The sequence below is a fragment of the Gossypium raimondii genome, chromosome 12 (genome assembly GCF_025698545.1).
Source record: "Gossypium raimondii isolate GPD5lz chromosome 12, ASM2569854v1, whole genome shotgun sequence".
Classification (NCBI taxonomy): Eukaryota; Viridiplantae; Streptophyta; class Magnoliopsida; order Malvales; family Malvaceae; genus Gossypium; species Gossypium raimondii.
The window spans coordinates 56125697-56145108 of NC_068576.1; the positions used below are offsets into that span (position 1 = coordinate 56125697).

The 19412-nt window shown below is 28.8% G+C and overlaps 3 protein-coding genes across 5 annotated transcripts; 2 read left to right on the plus strand and 1 right to left on the minus strand.

The window, feature by feature from the left end:
* The first annotated feature begins 7731 nt into the window (after positions 1–7731).
* Positions 7732–9345, plus strand: LOC105765542 (heavy metal-associated isoprenylated plant protein 31). Of its 2 annotated transcripts, none has more exons than XM_012584708.2 (3): positions 7732–7953; positions 8046–8124; positions 8840–9345. In XM_012584708.2, exons 2-3 carry the CDS (start codon positions 8046–8048, stop codon positions 9166–9168), a joined length of 408 nt encoding a protein of 135 aa, XP_012440162.1. In that variant the 5' UTR covers positions 7732–7953; the 3' UTR covers positions 9169–9345. The 2 variants fall into 2 exon arrangements, with proteins under 2 accessions (XP_012440162.1, XP_012440161.1); XM_012584707.2 differs by having other exon boundaries at positions 7743–7960.
* A 3614-nt stretch (positions 9346–12959) lies between these two features.
* LOC105765543 (heavy metal-associated isoprenylated plant protein 39) lies at positions 12960–14085 on the plus strand. 2 transcript variants are annotated; one of them, XM_012584711.2, is made up of 3 exons: positions 12960–13123; positions 13258–13336; positions 13557–14085. In XM_012584711.2, the coding sequence occupies exons 1-3, from the start codon at positions 13115–13117 to the stop codon at positions 13808–13810; spliced, it is 342 nt and encodes a 113-aa protein (XP_012440165.1). In that variant the 5' UTR covers positions 12960–13114; the 3' UTR covers positions 13811–14085. The 2 variants fall into 2 exon arrangements, with proteins under 2 accessions (XP_012440165.1, XP_012440163.1); XM_012584709.2 differs by having other exon boundaries at positions 13005–13123; positions 13255–13336.
* Positions 14086–16064: 1979 nt separating this feature from the next.
* Positions 16065–19072, minus strand: LOC105765544 (pentatricopeptide repeat-containing protein At3g60050). Its single transcript, XM_012584712.2, has 2 exons — positions 17029–19072; positions 16065–16531 (listed from the first exon to the last, which is right to left on the minus strand). The coding sequence occupies exon 1, from the start codon at positions 18631–18633 to the stop codon at positions 17155–17157; it is 1479 nt and encodes a 492-aa protein (XP_012440166.1). The 5' UTR covers positions 18634–19072; the 3' UTR covers positions 16065–16531; positions 17029–17154.
* Between the last annotated feature and the right edge of the window lie 340 nt (positions 19073–19412).

Consider the following 19412-nt stretch of genomic DNA (forward strand, 5'->3'; position numbering starts at 1 on the left):
TTTTTATTTTTATTTTTCAATATTAGTACTTCCTTTGGGAATTCTTTATAGACACGAGGAATAACTAACTTATACTATTTTAAAATTAATTCTTTTTATTTTTTATTTAAAAAAGTTTCGTAAGATACTTTAACAAATGGATAAATATCAAAATTATATATGAATTTTAATTGATGTGTAATTTGATACACGGATTTTGATTGTAACTTTATTTTTATTCAATCATACATATTTAAAGAAATAAATACATTAATTTATTATATTAGATAAATATAATTATACGTGTATGCAATATATAAACATAAAATGGTGTTATATCAACAATTGTGTTAATAAATTTTGAGAATTGGATCAAATCGAAATTTCATATAAAAAATACACAAAATCAAAGTTTATGTATAAAATTGCATATTTGACTAAAGTTCAATATAGTTTTGAGATTTATCCCTTTTAACGAACTGATTATTAAATTTCTTAATATAAATACCCAATGTTATTAGTAAAATTTCAAATGATTCAATATAAAAAAGTATCCTTTTATACTACTTAAATAATAAATATTTAAGTTAAAATCAATAAGTTGACAGAAAAAGTGATAGTGAATTTTTTAATGTATTTGGATTGAGTTCGAATGTTGGAGTTATTATTATTAAGAGGATTTTACTTATTATTGTTTTGACCTAAACCTAATTGGTCTCACATCGTGAGACATATGAAAACAAGTTGTAAAATACTAAAAATTGAAATTTGATGTGTTTGATGGGTATAATTACATCAAAGTCAAAGTTTTATATATGCAGTTGTAAATGTTTTTAATAACTAGATTGATGGTTGAATCAATCGAATCACCGAATTTCGATTCAACTGACCTATGACACGTGGGAACCAACAAATTAGAAAAAAAATAGAAAATTAAATAACCAAAATATCATTACAACAAGATTTGGAAAAAGAAATTAAAAATAAATACTAATAATTTTATTTAAATAAAATTAAATATTAATCCATTACTATGAAGAAATATTGATAATTTTCTGATTTAGATTTTTAATTGTTGAATTTAAAATTTGGGATTTTAATAATTACTTTATAAGTAATTATTATTTAATTACATTAAATAAAATTATTAGTATTTATTTATCAATATTTCACTATTTTTCTGACTAATTAATAATAAATTAACCCAATTTGTCCTTCATCTCTCCACCTTTTTAAGTCACTTTAATTCAATCTTGAAATTTCAAATAAAAAAGTATACAAATATAATCTATACTACTGTATATATATATATAAAAGGAGCCATTAAGGCCTCCCTACACAGGGCGAAACCGGGGTGCAGGACCGGTCCTAAAATATAATTTTTTTTATTCAAGTCATTTGAAATTTTTAAAAATTTAAATTAGTAAAGATAAGATTATACTTTGACCCTTTTAAAATTAATAAAAATTTAATTTAATACTTTAAAAATTATAAAGATAGAAGCTGTTAAAATGATGAAATTCTATTTTTAGTTTTTTACTATCGTAAAAATTAAAATTCAGTTTTGGCCCCCCTAAAAAAATTTTTGGCTTCACCCCTGTCCCTACATGACACGTATTGTGTTTGTTTTTAAATCATTAAAAGAAAAATAATTGAATTTGATCCTTTTTATTATACTTGTCTTTAAAATTTATCCTCTGTATTTTAAGTTGATATAATTTGATCATATACTTATAGAATGATATAAGTTACTTCAAATAGTCAACACCTTTAACTACTTCAATTAAAATGTGGACGTGAACTTTTCTTGAAAATACGTTTTAATACACAAAAAGTCTATTTCCGTGTGATAAGTTAGAACGTGTACTTTTAAGAAAAAAAGTTTGTCTAAGAACTTTAATTGAAATTATTAAAGGTGTTGATTATTTATACTAATTAATGATATTATAAAAACAAAATAATAAAATAATATCAAATTAAAATATAAATATTAATTCTTAATTCGTAAATTTAAATATGATAAATAAACAGTAACCATCTATACTAACATAGGTTTAATAAAATTCGACATTCTTAAAGTTTTTTTCAAGTTTTTTAATTAATAAAAATAATTGCAGTCATTATAATTATTTTAATAAATATATATTGAAATTTTTATAAATATGTAATAAATAATTAAAATTATATTAAACCCCTAATCCACGAGCAAAACATTTTAATAATAACTGTGGCCCAATAGTTTAAAAAGTTTGATCATTTTTAGTTGTATTCGTTAACGACAAAAGCTCGTTCAATAATTTCATTATAAGCTCCCCAAAAGCTTTCTTTTTCATTCTTTTTCCCCTTGTTTTTTCATTTAATTGGTTGTCTAAGCAAGTGGAAGTAGCTGCCAGCTGGATAGCAAAGATGGGAATGAAGAAACAAATATGATATTCAAATGGTTAAAATCGGTAAAAGTATTACGGAAATTTTTATACTAAAAGTTACATTACATTTTGTTTTACCTACGTAAATGATAGACAATAATTAATACGTTAAATCTAAAAGGCAATTTGGTCCCAAGCGGATTTTTAATCAGTTTGAAATTTAAACAACAATAGCATCAAAGAGTGACCAAATAGTTTATTATTTGACGATAAAGTAATATGATATTATATATGTATGTTATTTTCTATAAGTTTTACTATGTGAAATTAGCATTCTTAAAATTATTTCTTTTCTTTTATTTGTTATTTGTTCGGTGTATGTGAAAAATATTTTATGAGTTTGTTTTGAAAATGAAGTCAAATTTCAACAATTACTTTTTAATCCCTATTATTAAATATATTTATTAATATAGTTTAAATATTTTCTTATTTACCATGAATTGTTATTATTATAATTGTTACATGTTGTTTTTCTTTTTTTCTAGTGTCACACCTATTTATTTATTACTCCAATTTAATATTTATATTTGACAAAAGTTATATATTTTAGTATCTAAATGTAACGATCTTAAATTTTTAATATTTAATTTAAGTTTTAGATTTTATTTGATGGAAATATATAATTAGCTAATAATAATATTATCAATTAACATTCATCAAATCTACCCTATAACTCGAATTAAATCATGTCCATCAAACTGTATTTTAAAAATTAAACACAAAATTAAACAAATGAAGAATTTAAACCTAATAATATTAACAAATAACTTTTATCAAATTAACTCTAAATCTAAATTAAACACTAAAAATAGTAACTTATTAAAAAATAATTTTATCTCTTCGGGGGGGACATTGGGAGTTAATAGTAGGCAGGCCTTGTTAGTTTAAATATTTGTGTTTTCTGTTAAGTTTCCCACCGACCGAATGCTGGCAGAGAGGATCACATTTAGACAAGCTGATGTCCGGCCCAAATTTAATGGTGGAGTGGTGGTAGTGTTACCAATGTCCTTTTTTAAGAATAGAGGTATAAAGGGTTAAAAGAAAAACACCAAGAGAAGTACTAAGATCAGTTGTTGATCGCTGTCTTATTTCAGTAACCCAAAGTTGTGGGCCCTAGATTTGACTTCTGATATCAACACATGCCTAGAAACTAGCTGTCTGTTTTTGTGTTGGGAGTGAGAGGCGGGCCAAATTTAAGAGAGTTTTGAGTAAAGAAAAAAGAGTTTGAGAAAAAATTAGGCCCATTAAATATATGAGTTGAGTTCGGGCTTTGAATGAGATTCGATCTGTTTCTAAGTTTATAATATTTTATATTATATTTTTATATATTATTTAATTTAAAATATATTAAAAAATTTATATTAAATATATAATACTAATCTAATATAAATATTAAAATAATGTTAAAATGACTATATAAAAATTTTCAATAAATAAAAAATATATAAAATTATTAAATACCAAAAAATATAATATAACTTTTTTAATTTAAAAAATAATATGGGCGAGTTTAAATGGGCTTGGGTTAGTATTTTGTAAAAATGGACAAATTTGAGCAAAGTTTTAATCCCATATTTCGGGTTGGGTTGGGCTTAGACAAGCATAAAACATGTTAATATCATGCTTAGTCCCGGCCTTAACCCGACCTAATCCAACCCATGAACACCTCTACTGTCAAATTTTATTTTGGTTTAATGCAATTTTTTGTAATAGATTTAGTTTTTTTTTATAATTTTGAACCTCAACTTTTAAATTTTAGTTAAATTTGATTTTTTTAAAATTAAAATTATAACTAATTTATTGAGATTTTAATAGCATTGATATGATAACTTGTATGGTGGTCTATATAATTTCCATTGCTAATGTAGATAATTTTGTTAAAAGTAATTATATGTTTTTTGGAAAAATAATTTATTTTTATGTTTTAATAATCTTTATGAAATACACAAGGACTGTCCCATGCTCATCATATCAATGTTATTATAATTTAAAGGTTTAATCAACTTTTTATTTAAAATAACAAATTTTTTAAGCTCGAGGGTCAAAGTGATAAAAATTAAAATTAAAGTGACAGAAAATAAAATAAACATTAAAGGTTAAATTTATTATTTTATTATTTTATTTTAATCCAAGTTCATATTTTTTTGACAACTGATACGTTATCGGTATTTTTAACTGATAAAATTAGGTCATGTGTAACCATCTTATCTCTATAATTTTCACATATGATGACATGTCAAAACATATATTATAAATACCTAAATTGTTTAGCTAAAATTCGAAACATGTTTTATTTAATTACTATACATTCTATACATGTTATAAATTCGCATTTAGCTAGATTCATATGAAATGTTTCTATACATTCTATTTGTCTAGATTCGATTTAATCTAAAATATGGACTTAATTATTTATTTAAGCTCATCTTACATATAAAATATAAAAATTAAACTCATCTCAATCCAATCATGTTTTATATTAAAATATTTTCTTGTAATATTTATTAAATATTAAAAGTACTTGTATTTTAATATTATTGAACATATGTTCGATCATTAGATTTCTATTTTAATTTTTATTTGAAGATAATATAAAATATAAAAAATAAAACTACCACAATAATATTTTAAAATAAAAATTTATCTTCAATCTTTTCAAAACTTTAAAGTTTCATCTTCACGACATAAAATTTGTAGCTTGAGTGCATTAACTAAATTATGGGGATTTGAGAGAAAGTATAAGATAAAATATGGTTAAAATGGTTTATATATATATATATATATATATATATATATATAAATGAGATTATATAATTTAGGGAAAAATAACAACAACAAACATTAATAGTAGGCCATCAAAAACAAGCTTCATTAATATAATTAAAATTTTAATTTCAACATCAATAAAATATTATAACACGTTAATAATTAATTTCGATACAATTTTAACACGATATATGTAAAATAATTACAAACATTTAATGTCATAAGGTAAATCACGAATAGGTGTCTTTTCCAAATTACGTCTCATGATTTGCCTTTGCACGTCGTTAAGTCATTAAGGTCCCATTTTGGTCGACCCCATTTCTTACAGGTTTAAACATGCAATAATTTTGCTTAATTTTAAATAGGCAAGATAGAGTTTTTTTTTTTTTTTCTAATTCAAAATCTGGCTTTCAGCATAAAGTTATTTTGATTATATTCAAAATTCCTGTTTTTCTTTTTATTTCATTAACTATTATTTTTTATATCATGCATGTCTATTTTACAATTCATGTTCGGGATTCGTGACTTCTTCTCCTAACAATATTATCTCTGAGATTCGAATATACATTCTTCCCTTAAAAGTGCTATATGTATTACCATATATTTCATTAATTTTAACTCACCACACTATACCTTACCATGTATTAGAAAGGTTTCAACTCGGTATCATTCCGGTCCAAATAAAATTAATCACACACTATAAGACAAACGAAAACACTAATAATTATAAAAAAAAATTAATGTAAATTAATATTCAAATAAAGAAAAAAAATGGAATTACAATTAATTTTGGGTTTTGGAATTCAAATATGATTGGTTGGATTGTGAGCATGAAAGCTTTTTATTTCCCCATTATTCCACAAACATCATTACTATGCCATAATATTACTACTATGATTATGCTCCCAGAATAATCCTAACAAATTATACCCTAAATTTACCTTTTTCATGTTTGAAGAGACAAGAGCGACTGATATGTTCTTTCTAATCTTTCTTTATGTCAACCTCTTATTTTTGCAGCTTTCCAAGAGAATATATATTATTGTATGTGTTCTTTATAGTTTAAAATTGATTTTTTTAATTAATTTTTATGTAAAAACATTTTATTAACAGAGTGTAGCAGACAACTTTTCAGTGGTGATCATTGATAATTAGACATCATGAAAATCCTCATAATCTAACGGTCACAAATATCATCAGCTTTTAGATTGTAAGACCCCCTATATTAGGGAAACAACATAATCTGCTTTAGATGAGCCAAATTCATATATTAGGAAATACTTGAAAACAAAAAACTAGGTAATTCCGAAAAATAATATTGAAGTTTTATATGCACAAATTTTAATTCAATACATTAAAAAATTATATAAATATAAATAATATTTTAAACAGGAGCTGTCACATAGCTGCATTTTTGGCTGCGGATTATCCAGTTAGGAAGCTTATGTCACGACATATCTTTGTCTTGTCCAAAAAATTAAACAACTTTTTTTTTAAAAAAAAATTTGTTGATAGATACTTTGCTTTGAGAAAGGGAGAATTATCTTTTTGCAGTGCCAAAGTTGGTTCAGTAAAGCCGACTTTCTTTTTTTTGGTCTGTTAGTTTCTACCTTCTGTGCACTGTGTACACTGTCATTGTCTCTTTGCAGACCTCACCACATACAAATAAAGAACCCTATGAAAAACCACAACTTTCCTTTAGAGCGCGTCTCAAAGACTCAAACTAATATTCTTATAATAGTAAATCAATTCGTAAAAATATCATAAAAACTTTTATATTAAAAATTAAATTAATTTATTTTATTAAAAATTATATAAATTAATTATTATACGTTAAATTAAAATATAAATTAATTTTTTATGTTAAAATTTACTTATTTGTATTATTAAAACTAATATGATTGATAGAATAACTATAAAGTAATATATGACATGTCACATGTACTTTATGTTAATGTCCAATGATTAGTTTTTAACAGTAGACTAAATGAAATTTTAATAGAATGACCAAATTACTCTTTAATCTAATATATCGAGATTAATTTGACTATTTTTAAGTAGAGATGACAAAATGTAACTCGATTTCTAGTCAAGATACCTCCATGGTTTATGATTGGTGGGTTACCTGTTCAATCATTTAAAAAATCCTAATAATAAAATAAAAAACTAAAAAAATACAGATAAATAATAATTTTAATATATATATTTAAATTTTATTTATTTTTTAGATTGGGTTTTGCTTATCTAAGCCATATTTTATTTTTGAGTTGTATTTTATAGTGAGGATTTACCGATTGGGCAAAATTTTATGGGGTTAAAAGTGTTCAACCAATCCCGAGTAATTAGCTCAAGCCCCAATTTAATACCTGCTCCTGAATTGATGTATTTATTAATTTTGGCTGATTCAAAAATTGTGGGTGACGATTTAAAAGAAAAAACTCTTCGAAGCTTAGAAACATTAAAGCATATTTTAAGTATATGGGGGGAAGGGGGGTCCTATTGTTTTTTGCCCCTTGATTTGTGAGTGTTGTTAATCATTTCACAAAGGGAGCGTGGCATGTCGCCATTTTTACACTGGCATTGAGAAAAAAAAAAAAGTCACGCTTTCCCAATCCCACGCGTGAAGCCTTCAAATCTCAAACCCCAAGGCTCCTTCATAAAACCTCCCAGGGCTTAGCTCCCAGCACTTGCAAAACCTAGAGCTCTTTGTTTCTTTTTTTTTTTACCATACAAAGCTCCCGTAATTTGTCATCTCTCTTATAGGAACAGCTTATACAACAATGTCTGCAGTGAGTTATTATTATTGTTATTTGTGTTTGTTAGTGAATGCTTTGGAGTAATAATAATTTTAATGTGGATGTAAACTTAATGCAGATGCTGGAAGTAAGAGTTCCAAACTTGGATTGTGAAGGTTGTGCTTCTAAGTTAAAGAATGCTCTTTTAAAGCTCAAAGGTACTCTCTATCCATTCATTTAAAACTAATCTCTATCGTGTCGTGAGCGTCGAGAACGCTGCCTTTTCAACCAACATGTTGGGTGGCCTTGGCACTTGGTAGAGTTGCTTTCATAATATATACGAGAATTTTGGATAGCCTGGCTTACACTGCTGCTACAACATGTTGCTTGAATGGGTACCAAATGTTCCAAAGATCAAAGAACAATAAGTGCCCTTTTCAAAAATCCAACTTATGATTGTTACCGGTTTAACCGATAGTGCCAACATTCTTCAAGAGGGTTAAGTTTCATTAATACATAAAAAAAAAAAAAGTGAAGGGTAAACTACATTAGTAGTCAGTCAACTATGATTTTTTTTCTTTTTCTGTCGCTTAATTATAAAAAGTTACAAAGTGATCATTCAACTATTCAATTTTATCTTTTTTTAATCACCCAACTATCACGGATTTTTTTTTGTGTTTCCATTTTTAAGTTAACTAGTTGGTGATAAAAAAAAGACAAAATTGATAACCATTTTATAACTTTTCATAGTTAGATGAAAAAAACCCAATAATTAAATGATCATTTTGTAACTTTTTATAATTGAGTGACAAAAAAAACTATAATTGGATGACCTTTACTGCAATTTACCGAAAAGTTAAAATTTTGGACCCAAGACATAGCCCAATTGTTTACTAACTTGGGCTTCAAATGTATATATATATATATTTGTAGGGGTTGAAGAAATAGAGGTAGAAATGGAGATACAAAAAATCACAGTTCGAGGGTATGGCCTAGAAGAAAAGAAGGTGCTGAAAGCTATTAAACGCGCCGGGAAAGCGGCGGAGCCGTGGCCGTTTCCGGGATATTCTCACTATGCATCGTTTTACAAGTACCCAACCTATATAGTTAACCATTACTATGACTATCACAAAAATGAAGCTTCCAATGGTGTTCATACTTTCTTCCAAACTCCGGCTGTTTACTCGGTTGCCGTCGCTTCCGATGAGGCTGTCGCCTCGCTTTTTAGCGACGATAATCCACATGCTTGTTCTATCATGTGAACGTAGTTAATACTGCAAAATTTGTTTATTAGTTTCTTTCAAGTTTTGTATTTGAAATGACTCTTTGCGTTGAAAACTCATTTTTTTTGTATGAGTTGTTATGTATGTATGGTGCATGCTTTTTGAGTGTTTGCCAAATATGAATCATAGCATGAAATGTGCTACAATTTTTCTTTTTGAGTCGGGATAAAGCAACATTTGGTAATTCTTTTCATATTAGTTATTGATTTTTTTCCATATTAGTCTTTAAGATTTATAAGATTTTTTTTTAATTAGGTCCTTAAACTTAGATTCCGTTAAGGTATAATGATCTAACACTCTAAATTTGTATCACATCAGTCCTTGAACTTGGTAGCTTTTGTTAGTCCTTAAACTTGAATTTTGTTAGGTTTGAAGATAAGCCCCTACGAGATTATGAAACATCATCATTTTAATTTTAATTTTAATTTTGTATATTTTAGATTTTATATAACATTTTTAAAATTTTCAAATGATGGTATAGTACAATCTTAAAGTATCACGTCATTATAAATTAACAAAATCCAAGGTCAAGGATCAAATAGGAAAAGTTGTCAATTTACAAAACTAATATGGATTTTAAAAATTGAGAAAAATTACCAAGTTTAAAAATTAAAATGTCGTTTTATGAGTTTTTAATTTTAAATTTTAATTTTAAGAACACAATTTAAATGAGTTTTAAAATGTAATTAAGCTATAAAATTGAATCAAACCCTTATCCAAAAATCTCTTAATATTATTTTCTCAATCACAAATCTCGAATAAAAATATCAAATTTCTAACCATTCGATCCAACAAGTTATGGTTTATGTTTTTTGTATTTCTTTTACAAAAAATGAGATCCGAGGTGTCCAAGAATCAAATCTAAAATTATTCCGTCAATTAAAGCTAGAGGGGCCGAAGGTAAAGGGGCAAGCGGGGCCTGCCCTCCCCAAAAAAGGAAATTTGTAAATGTTTAAGTTAATTTAATAGTAAATTTGTATTTCTATTTTTTTAAATTAAAAATTAAATTATACTTTCTCTAAAAACAAAAAATCTATAATTTAATCTATTAAAATTTATAAAATTAAAATTAATACAATGTTAAAATTACATTTTGACACTTTCAAATTTTCATAATTTAAATTTGACCCTTAAAAAAATATTTGGTGATTAGGAGGAAAAAGATAATAGTGGGCATTGAATTGCATGGAAAGTATAGGGCTGACCTGGCAAAGTGGAGATATTCAAATAAATCATCCTAACTTCAATTAATTTGTCGGTCAGCAAAGGCCTATATTACTCACTTTTTGAATGGGAGAATCTTGGTAAAATTACAAAAAAAGGCCTCCCCTTCTCAACTTGTATTTCACAAAAATATTTGAAAATGACTTGTTAAGAAAAAGGAGGACGAAATTTTAGTCACTGCCACCCTCTAACGTACTTTATTTTTGTTTGGCCTTCTTTTTTTGTTGTAATTTCAAATAAAAAGGGATAATATAATTAATGTTTCACCATTGAAATTATTGGTTTATAGCTCAATCTTAAAAAAAAAAACATTTATGATTTTTAATATTTGAATTCTCTTTTTAATAAAAGGTGTAAAATAGTCACTTTTTTAATGTAGGGACTAATTGTATAATTTAACTAAAATTTTTATTTAAAATCATGATTTAACGTGACACATCACTTACTATTACACGTTAACGACAATTAACGGATCGATGACTAAAATATTACAACATCTTAACATAAGTGACTAAAACGTAACATTTCAAACATAAATAATTAAAATATAACATGAGGTAAATAAAATTGACTATTTTAATAGTTTACCCTTTAATAAATAATGATGCCGTATTTTTATGATAAATATTTTTAACTTATTTGTAAAGTATCTAACTACATATTCTGAGATATCCATTATTAAATTACTAGTTTGGATTTGGATATCAAAATTTATTATCTGCTTTATTTTATTTAGTCATTTTTAAATTTATTAAAGGATCATTTGTATTGAATCGCATATTTTTAAAAGTTATAAAATGGTCACCTGAATTATTTAAAAATTTTTATTTAAGTCACTGGACTGTTAAAATTATTATTGTATGCCTTCTTTGTTGAAAACTCTCTTTTTTATTCTCCAATTTAGGCTCTGTTTGTTTCACTAAAAATAGCTTTCGGAAAATGATTTCTGGAAAATGACTTACTTTTTTGGAAAAGTTGATATTTTTTTGTGTTTGAATGAATCTGTGTAAAATATTTTCTGTTTGGCAAATTTCCTGAAAATATTTCATAAAAGTTGTTTTCAATAAAACAAACATAAATTTGAGGTTTTTTTTTTCTCTCTATCCCCTTTTCTTGGTGATGTTTGTCTATTTATATGATATGGGTATTGTTCATTGAGATGATAATCTAAGTAGGCCCCATGCATGTAGGCACATACCCTATTCTAGATTGAACACGTGTTATGCGCTCTCATGCACGTATAACATCGCAGGAGAGTAGGCTCAATGAGTGACCTTAGTTTGCGATCCCATCATGCGAGCTTAGTTTGCGACCTCGTGGGTTTTGGACTGATGGTGGTAACTATCTTAACAATGATAAGTAGTAAATTTATTACAAAGTGATGTTAAGGTGAAATTATAGTAAATAAAGAATCTTCATTATGTTAAGGATTAAATTGTAAATTTTGTGAAATTTATAATTGAAACAAGAGAAGTGATATGTATGAAAATTTGTAATGTGAAATAAGATATTATAATGAATTATTTCATTAAAGTGCTAATATGGTGAAAAATAAATTACATGGCAATAGGGATTAAATTGAAAAATTTACAAAAGTTTAAGTGTGAAACAATTTAATATGTGAATAAGGAAATTATGATAAAAGTTTAATGGATGCGTTATGAGATGGTAAAATATGTATAAAGTATTGTAAAAGTGAAATTGTGGAAAGATATGAAATTTTATGATGATAATGACTAAATTGTTAAACTTGAGAAAATATGTGGATGAAATAATAAAACTGAAATGCATAGAAATTTGATGTGTGAAACAAGATATTGAAATAAATTATGTGATTAAAGTGTAACAAGAAAGAATATTGATATAATATGATTAATTAGTGAATATTGAACTTTTATGACAAAAATTGACTAAATTGAAAAGTTATGAAAGTTTATTAGAAAATATTTAATAAGTGAAGAATGTAATAGGGAATGTAACATCCCAGTGCTTTGACCTGATATTTGAGTTAAGTGTGGAGGTGTTACAATGAACAAAGCCTTATCAAATTGGAAAATGTCTTACGAAAAAAAAATTGAGAAGGCATTTTATAGGAATAAGGGGGTAATTTTACGTTGAGCATCTTATTTTATATGAAACAAACATCGGAAAAAGGTTAAAAATATTGTTCGTAAAAGCTTTTATGTTGAAATAAACAGAGCTTTAGTTATTCTCATGACACAACTTTGAATGTCACAAATTTATGAACAAAAATTTAAACAACTTTTTTCTCTAATCTCCGACACTGACTGTCAAATTAGATTAGAACTAATGTATGTTCTTTTACTTGTCGATGAGTATTGATCCACAATATCGATTGTCAAATCGTCACTTAGAGCTCGTTAGTCGAATTTTAAGAAAAAAACTTAACAATACAGTGATTTAAATAAAAACTTTGAAATAATTCAGTGACCAATTTATAAATTTTTTAAATTAAACTATTAAAATATAAACTTACTAATAATTTAGCGAAATCGGTCTAATTTATCCATCGTGATACCTACGATGAACTGCAGCCACCAGTCCAGCGTAGCCATACACAAAAAAGGACTGCATTGTAAATCACATTACAATTTTCACTCTTTATAAAGGCCAAAACTGGTCCTCGGAACATCATTTACTTTCCTACTCTCTCAATTTCACATTATTTCCCACACCAAAAATGGCTCAGGTGTTTTTTCTTCCTTTGTTCTTTATGATTCTACTAAAAATCCTATTTATATTCAATTTGATGTTATTTTCATTTTCATTTTCATTTTCATCCCCTATATCTAACGTAGTCACCTTGTTCACTGTGTTTAGCAGAAAGTGGTATTGAAAGTTCTAACCATGACCGACGAAAAGACCAAGCAAAAATCCATAGAAGCTGCTGCAGATATCTTCGGTATTTCACCAAACAGTTTGCGTGCAATATTAATAATTTCCTTTTTTTCAAGCTCAAATCCTTATAAAAAAATCAGATCTTGGGGTTAATATTATAAAAGCTTTCTGGATCTCTACTTACCCTTTTTTAGATACAATTAAAAAATCAGAGAAATTTCACAAAATTATAAATAAAAAATTCCTGGAAAGCTTGTTTATGTGAAAACTATGGATGACAACAGGGGTTGATTCAATCGCTGCGGATCTAAAGGATCAGAAGCTGACGGTGATAGGACAAATGGATGCAGTGGCGGTGGTGAAGAAACTGAAGAAAGTGGCAAAAGTGGATATAATATCTATAGGACCTGCTAAAGAAGAAAAGAAAGTAGAAAAAAAGGAAGAAAAGAAAGAGGAAAAGAAAGAGGAGAAGAAAGAAGAGAAGAAGGAAGAGAAGAAAGAGGAAAAGAAAGAAGAAAAGAAGGAAGAAAAGAAATAAATTAAAAAAAACCCCCAAACCATCTTCAAGGTTTCTCAACAAATCTCTGCTTGTAGTGTTACAGTGTATGCTCTGTTTTTTTTTTTTGGTGGAAATAAGGTTTTTTTTAGTGATTGTCTGAAAAAATAATGAACGGGCAATTAGCAATGTGAAAGGGGTTTTTGGTTTAGAATATTATAATCAGATAGTTTGATTGTTAGATAAATAATGTAAAAAAGATTTAGCTTCTATGTTTCAATTTGGGTTAGGACAAGATTTATTGGATTTGTCCTTTTCAACAAATTGAAGCCTATGCTACGTTTCGTAGAAATAAATTTTAAAAAAATTAGGATAAATTTTAATTAAAGTCGTTAAATTATTAATAAGTTTATATTTTGATTGCTCAATTTTAAAAGTTATAAAATAATCAATGAATTGATTTAAGTCGTTGAACTATATTAAAGTAAATTATTCAAGTCATTAGGTCATTTAATTTTTTTTTTAAATTCAATTAGCAATCTTCAAGTGACGATTAAATAATAGGTACAGATAGATCAATATCCATCAAAGAGTAAAAGAACATATATTAGATTTAAGTCAATTCAATGATTAGTATCAGATATCAAGAAACTATTAAAAAGAAAGGAAAGAATAGCTTTCGATTGTTGCAAGTGAAATGAACGAAGTTGACCATACATTAATGATTTTAACAGTTCGGTAATTTAAATAAAAACTTTTAAATAGTTCAATAATTATTTTATAATTTTTTTAAAATTAAGTGATAGTTTAATGAACTTTAGCATTTATTTAAAAAAATTAATTAAGATTTAGAGGTTTATAATAATAAAAATTTATATAAAAAATTGATTTCCCAAAAAGGAAAACGATAAACAAAGCGTTGGATTCACGTCACGAGTTTCCCTTCCAAATAGTTGAAGTGTTACTTCAATCGAGGAATAAAGGCAGCGTCAAAGTCTAAATACGGCAACACTTTAGTCTTATAAAGTATGATGAGTAAAATCGCATCATTCTTCCGCCTGGAGGTGCTCATGGGCCGGGTGGCCCGGCCCAACGGTCCATCCGAAATATGAGAGAGTTCGGATAAAAATATAGGCCCGAAATATGGGCTTGGACAAAAAAATAATGCCTGTTTAGAAAACGGGCCGGGCCTTGAGCACCACTTTTTTGCCCGGGCCCGGCCCGACCCAAATATAATAAATATATATTTTTAAAAATTTTAAAATACTTTTTTAATTTTTTTATTTTTAAATTAAATTTTTAGTGTTTATTAAAAAATAGGCCGGGCTGGGCTAGGGCTTATAAATTTTTTCCCAGGCCAGACCTAGACAAAATTTCAGGCCCATATTTCGGGCCGGGTCCAGGCCCAGGCCTAGGACCCGAGCTGAATTTTTTTGGGCCCGACCCGGCCCATGAGCACCTCCACTTCCACCCTATATGGTCTTAATTCATAAAAACGAAAGCCTCGTTAATATACTAAAAAACTTTTATACTTTATTTAAACAATCATTATATTATTTTTATAATTAAATAAATTCTTAATTATTTTTGTAATTAAATAAACCCCTAATTTATTATTTTTACTTATGAAAGCCTCATATTTTATATTAAAAAAATGTTTAGAATTTTCGCATTTAATAACATTAGACTATCTCAAAGTTCCACAGTGTCACCTTAAACCTTTAAAACCTTTATATAAAATTATAAAAAATACTATAAAACTATCACATTTAAAAAATTAGATGACATGCATGACTTCAAAATATCATATCATCACAGTTGAACGAAATCCATGTTTGGGGTATTATGGCAGTATGGAGATTTCATGTTTTCGACGCTAAAGGACATAATAAAACTGTCTAACTGCTCAGCTTTGTATCATTTTATGCCTGTGCATGATATGTTCTGGTATTATAGGGACAGTAATAACCCTGGTTTCCAAAAACACAACATTGTGATTCAATTACTCGACCAAAGCCGGATCCGGCTTTAATATGTTCCGTAACGTATCATGTTCCAGAAGCAACAATGCTGAGGGAGAAGTTGCCACATTGAAAATCCAAACCTAGCTACACATTTTAAGCATCAACACTATTAAGAGACCAAGACTACAAGAGACTATTCCTTGAAACTTTGAACAGGTTTTTTTTTTTAAATAAACTTACAAAGTCCCTGGAAGTCAACTACGAGTAGGTACTTCGATTGTCTTCTCTAGGTCAACGTGAGTACAGGAAGATAAAGCAACAAACTTAAGGAATTGCCAAAAACTGTTAGTGCTTGTATATAATATCATGAAATGTGAAACAAAATATAGAAGAAGGAAGTTAACTGTTCAACCTAGCTACATGTTTCTCCTTCCTTGTTACAATACCTAATGCTAAAAGAATGAAACCTTTATTCAGGCGTTGTTCTACAACTCAAATGATTTGATGGTGATGAAAACCAGGAAATAAAGGCATGTTCCACATAAGCCTAGAAATAACAATTATTGGAACACTAACAGGAAATGCCATTCTTTCTTCTTTGTCAGCTCATTTAAGATTTTTCACCTTTGTAACGTTGGATTACTTGATGGAAGTCACCCGAGGAGTGGCAGCCTTGTAAACCGGGAGAAGCCAGAAAGGTTATGGAATGAAATGACATACCGGACAGGCTTCCTCCTTTGTCTGTCTGAGATGGAATCATAGGCAAAAATACTTCAGTGATGCACGGAATGTTTGATACCTGCATGTCAAGGAAATACAAGAACTGAGTTGCATTCTCCCTGAAAAGTCAACCACCAGGTAAAAGTACCATGGAAGCCCTTGTACTAGAAGTCGTATTGCATTTTGCCCCTTTTACTAATAAATGGGCAAATAAATCCTTATACTTTATATCAAAAAGCAAACTGGTCCTTTTTGTTCAAAATTTCATCCATTTCTAATGCTAAAAACTAGGATAACTAACAAAATAGCTAGACAATTCCACGTGGCGAGCCATATATGCTGACGTATAGAGATCAGTTTTTAACATTCCTCCAAGTCTATCTAAGCTACTGCAAGTGCATGATCCTAAAACGTAAAAGGACTCTGTTTACCATTATCGTTCACCATGCCTACTCCCAGGATTAGGTTATTAGTTTCAACTTAGAAAAATAAAACTAAAGAACAATAAGATAAAAGGGAACAATGAATACAAATTGAATGCCAAAAAAATGAGGAGGGAAAGAAGAATGTGCATACTTTGTTCTTTCTACTCCCTTGACATCTATTACAGGCAGGAGGTACGTGGCACTGACATAGCTGAACCAATGAGTATACTGGCAATTAAGTTACAATAAACAATCATTATATTGTACAATCTACTGCTTAGCATCTTCTATATCTCCTGATCTTTGGGAGTAGATGAACATACTGTCCTTTCTCCACCATGTTTCTTATTACTTCACGAGCTTCAGAAAGCTTTCCAGCACTCCGTAAATGACTCACTAGGGTACTGTACACGACAAAATTTGGGTTACATCCTCTAGCCTCCATTTCCTTAAGTATAGCACATGCCTCTTCGAACTTTCCAGCCATACAATAACCACGAATCATCGAATTGTATGTAAACACATTCGGAAGCTGTCCCTTGGTAATCATATCATCAAACATTTCCTGAGCTTTCTCTAGCTCCCCAGCGGCAATGAATCCCGTAATGATTACAGTATAGCAGACGACATCAGGCATGCATCCGTTCTTTATCATTTCATCAAAAAAATACTTGCAAGCATCCAAGTTTCCAGAACGACTCAGGCCATCAATCAATGTCGTGAAATGAAGAACACCTGGGTTTAATCCCACCTCTTTCATGTGATTCAATAGATTAAGTGCTGCAAGTGGTTTATCTCCTTTGCCAAGAACATGCAGAAGGATGTTATATGTATGAAAATCAGGGGAAAATCCGGATCTACTCATTTCATCAAGTAACCTGTGGAATTGATCTAACTTCCCCAATCTGTATTTTGCATACATAATAATATTGTAAGTTAGAATATCGGGGGAAAAACCCTCGGCTAACATCTGCTGGTACACCCACTCAATTAGCTTGTATTGATTAATGGCAAGTAATGTATGCAAAATAGCATTGTATGAATGCTTAAATGGCCTATAATTGAATGTCTTTGACTTAATGAACCTCTCCACAACTTTCTTAGCTAAGCCGGTCTCTCCACAAGCACATATCAAAATGTTAAATGTCCTTGCTGTTGTAGGGAAACCATTCTCTACCATCTCATCTACTAATCTCCACATTGCCTTGTATTCCTCACACTCTGCAAATATCTTCATTATCAAATGATATGAATCCACGGTATGCCTATAATTTTCCTGCTGACCAGCCCACACGAAAAACTTGTATCCAAGTTTTGCACACCTGGTCTTATTCGTATACTTCGTGTTCTTCAAAACTCCCAAAAGAACTTCTCTCACAAGGAACCCCGAGACCCTCACCTGCATTTTACTAATAGCAGCTTTCACATCAAATCCCGGTCCATCTTTTTCTAAAACTTCAAGAATCGTCCTAGCATCGTCTCTCCCAGTCTCAAAAAACCCTTTTCTAGTTGTAAATCGGGACTTAGAGCTGTTCCTGTTCCAGTTCTCGTCCCCATCACAATCATCATGAATTTCATCAAAAACAGAGTCTAAACTGGGACCCTTCCACATTCTCTTCAAGGGTTCATCCGAACAATAAAAATCACTATCAAGTTTACCACTATCAAAACTACCACTACAAAATTTCCTCGATAAAACGATAATATAACATGATTTAAAAACATTCCTTACACCGAACAGAGCTAAATAGTTCATTTTGTGCAACGACTAAGCACTGGGTCACTCCCATTATCTCTGAATCTTTACAAAACACAAAAAACCCAGAATCAGATTGGGATACCCAAACACGGAAAGCTTGTGAAACGCTGTAATCTCGAGTTGGTAAATACCCATTAAGCTGAAAACACCCGATTGCATGACAGCAGTTTATCGGGATAAGATATATTCATTGAATAGCTACAGTTTCTTTATGAATAGTTGGAATCAGTTTGACGATGAATAGAGACTGGAAGGGGGGACTTACCTGGGATTTAAACTTGTTGACAGAGGGTTTGTAAGCTTTTTTGAGGTGGTCGGAGTTTATTGGGCACCCAGGGTTTTTGGAGATTTTGGTGGTGAAAAGAGAGTTGAAGAGGCGAAGTGAGGAACAAGGAGATACGATATGTGAGGGAGTGTAATCGAGAGTAGTGCAATCTCAATCAGGGTTTTCTAGGAAACGACGCCGTTTATTATTGCTGCCGTTTTTGCAAAGGAAGTAAACATTTCCCATGGGCCGAGTGGCCGGATCCGACATCGGGTTTTGAAATTTTGGTTTGGCCCGGTTCCTAAAATATTTCTTTTATTAATTTTTATAGTGATATTAAGGTTTAGGGTGTTAGATAATGACTAATGTGCTACTATGGGGTAATATATAAAAAAGACCCTTAAATTACTAGAGTTTATCTAAAAAAGCCTTTTAAGTTGTTTTTTTAGTTAAATAAATCCTATCTTATGACTTTTCAAAAGTAAAAATTAATTTTAAAATCTTTTAAAAG

Coding starts and splice junctions, on each gene's coding strand:
- LOC105765544 (XM_012584712.2), bottom strand. CDS start 18,633: ATGAACTATTTAGCTCTGTTCGGTGTAAGGAATGTTTTTAAATCATGT.
- LOC105765543 (XM_012584709.2), top strand. Junction 13,337..13,556: donor AGCTGCTGCAGATATCTTCG/GTATTTCACCAA, acceptor GGATGACAACAG/GGGTTGATTCAATCGCTGCG.
- LOC105765542 (XM_012584707.2), top strand. Junction 8,125..8,839: donor TGCTCTTTTAAAGCTCAAAG/GTACTCTCTATC, acceptor ATATATTTGTAG/GGGTTGAAGAAATAGAGGTA.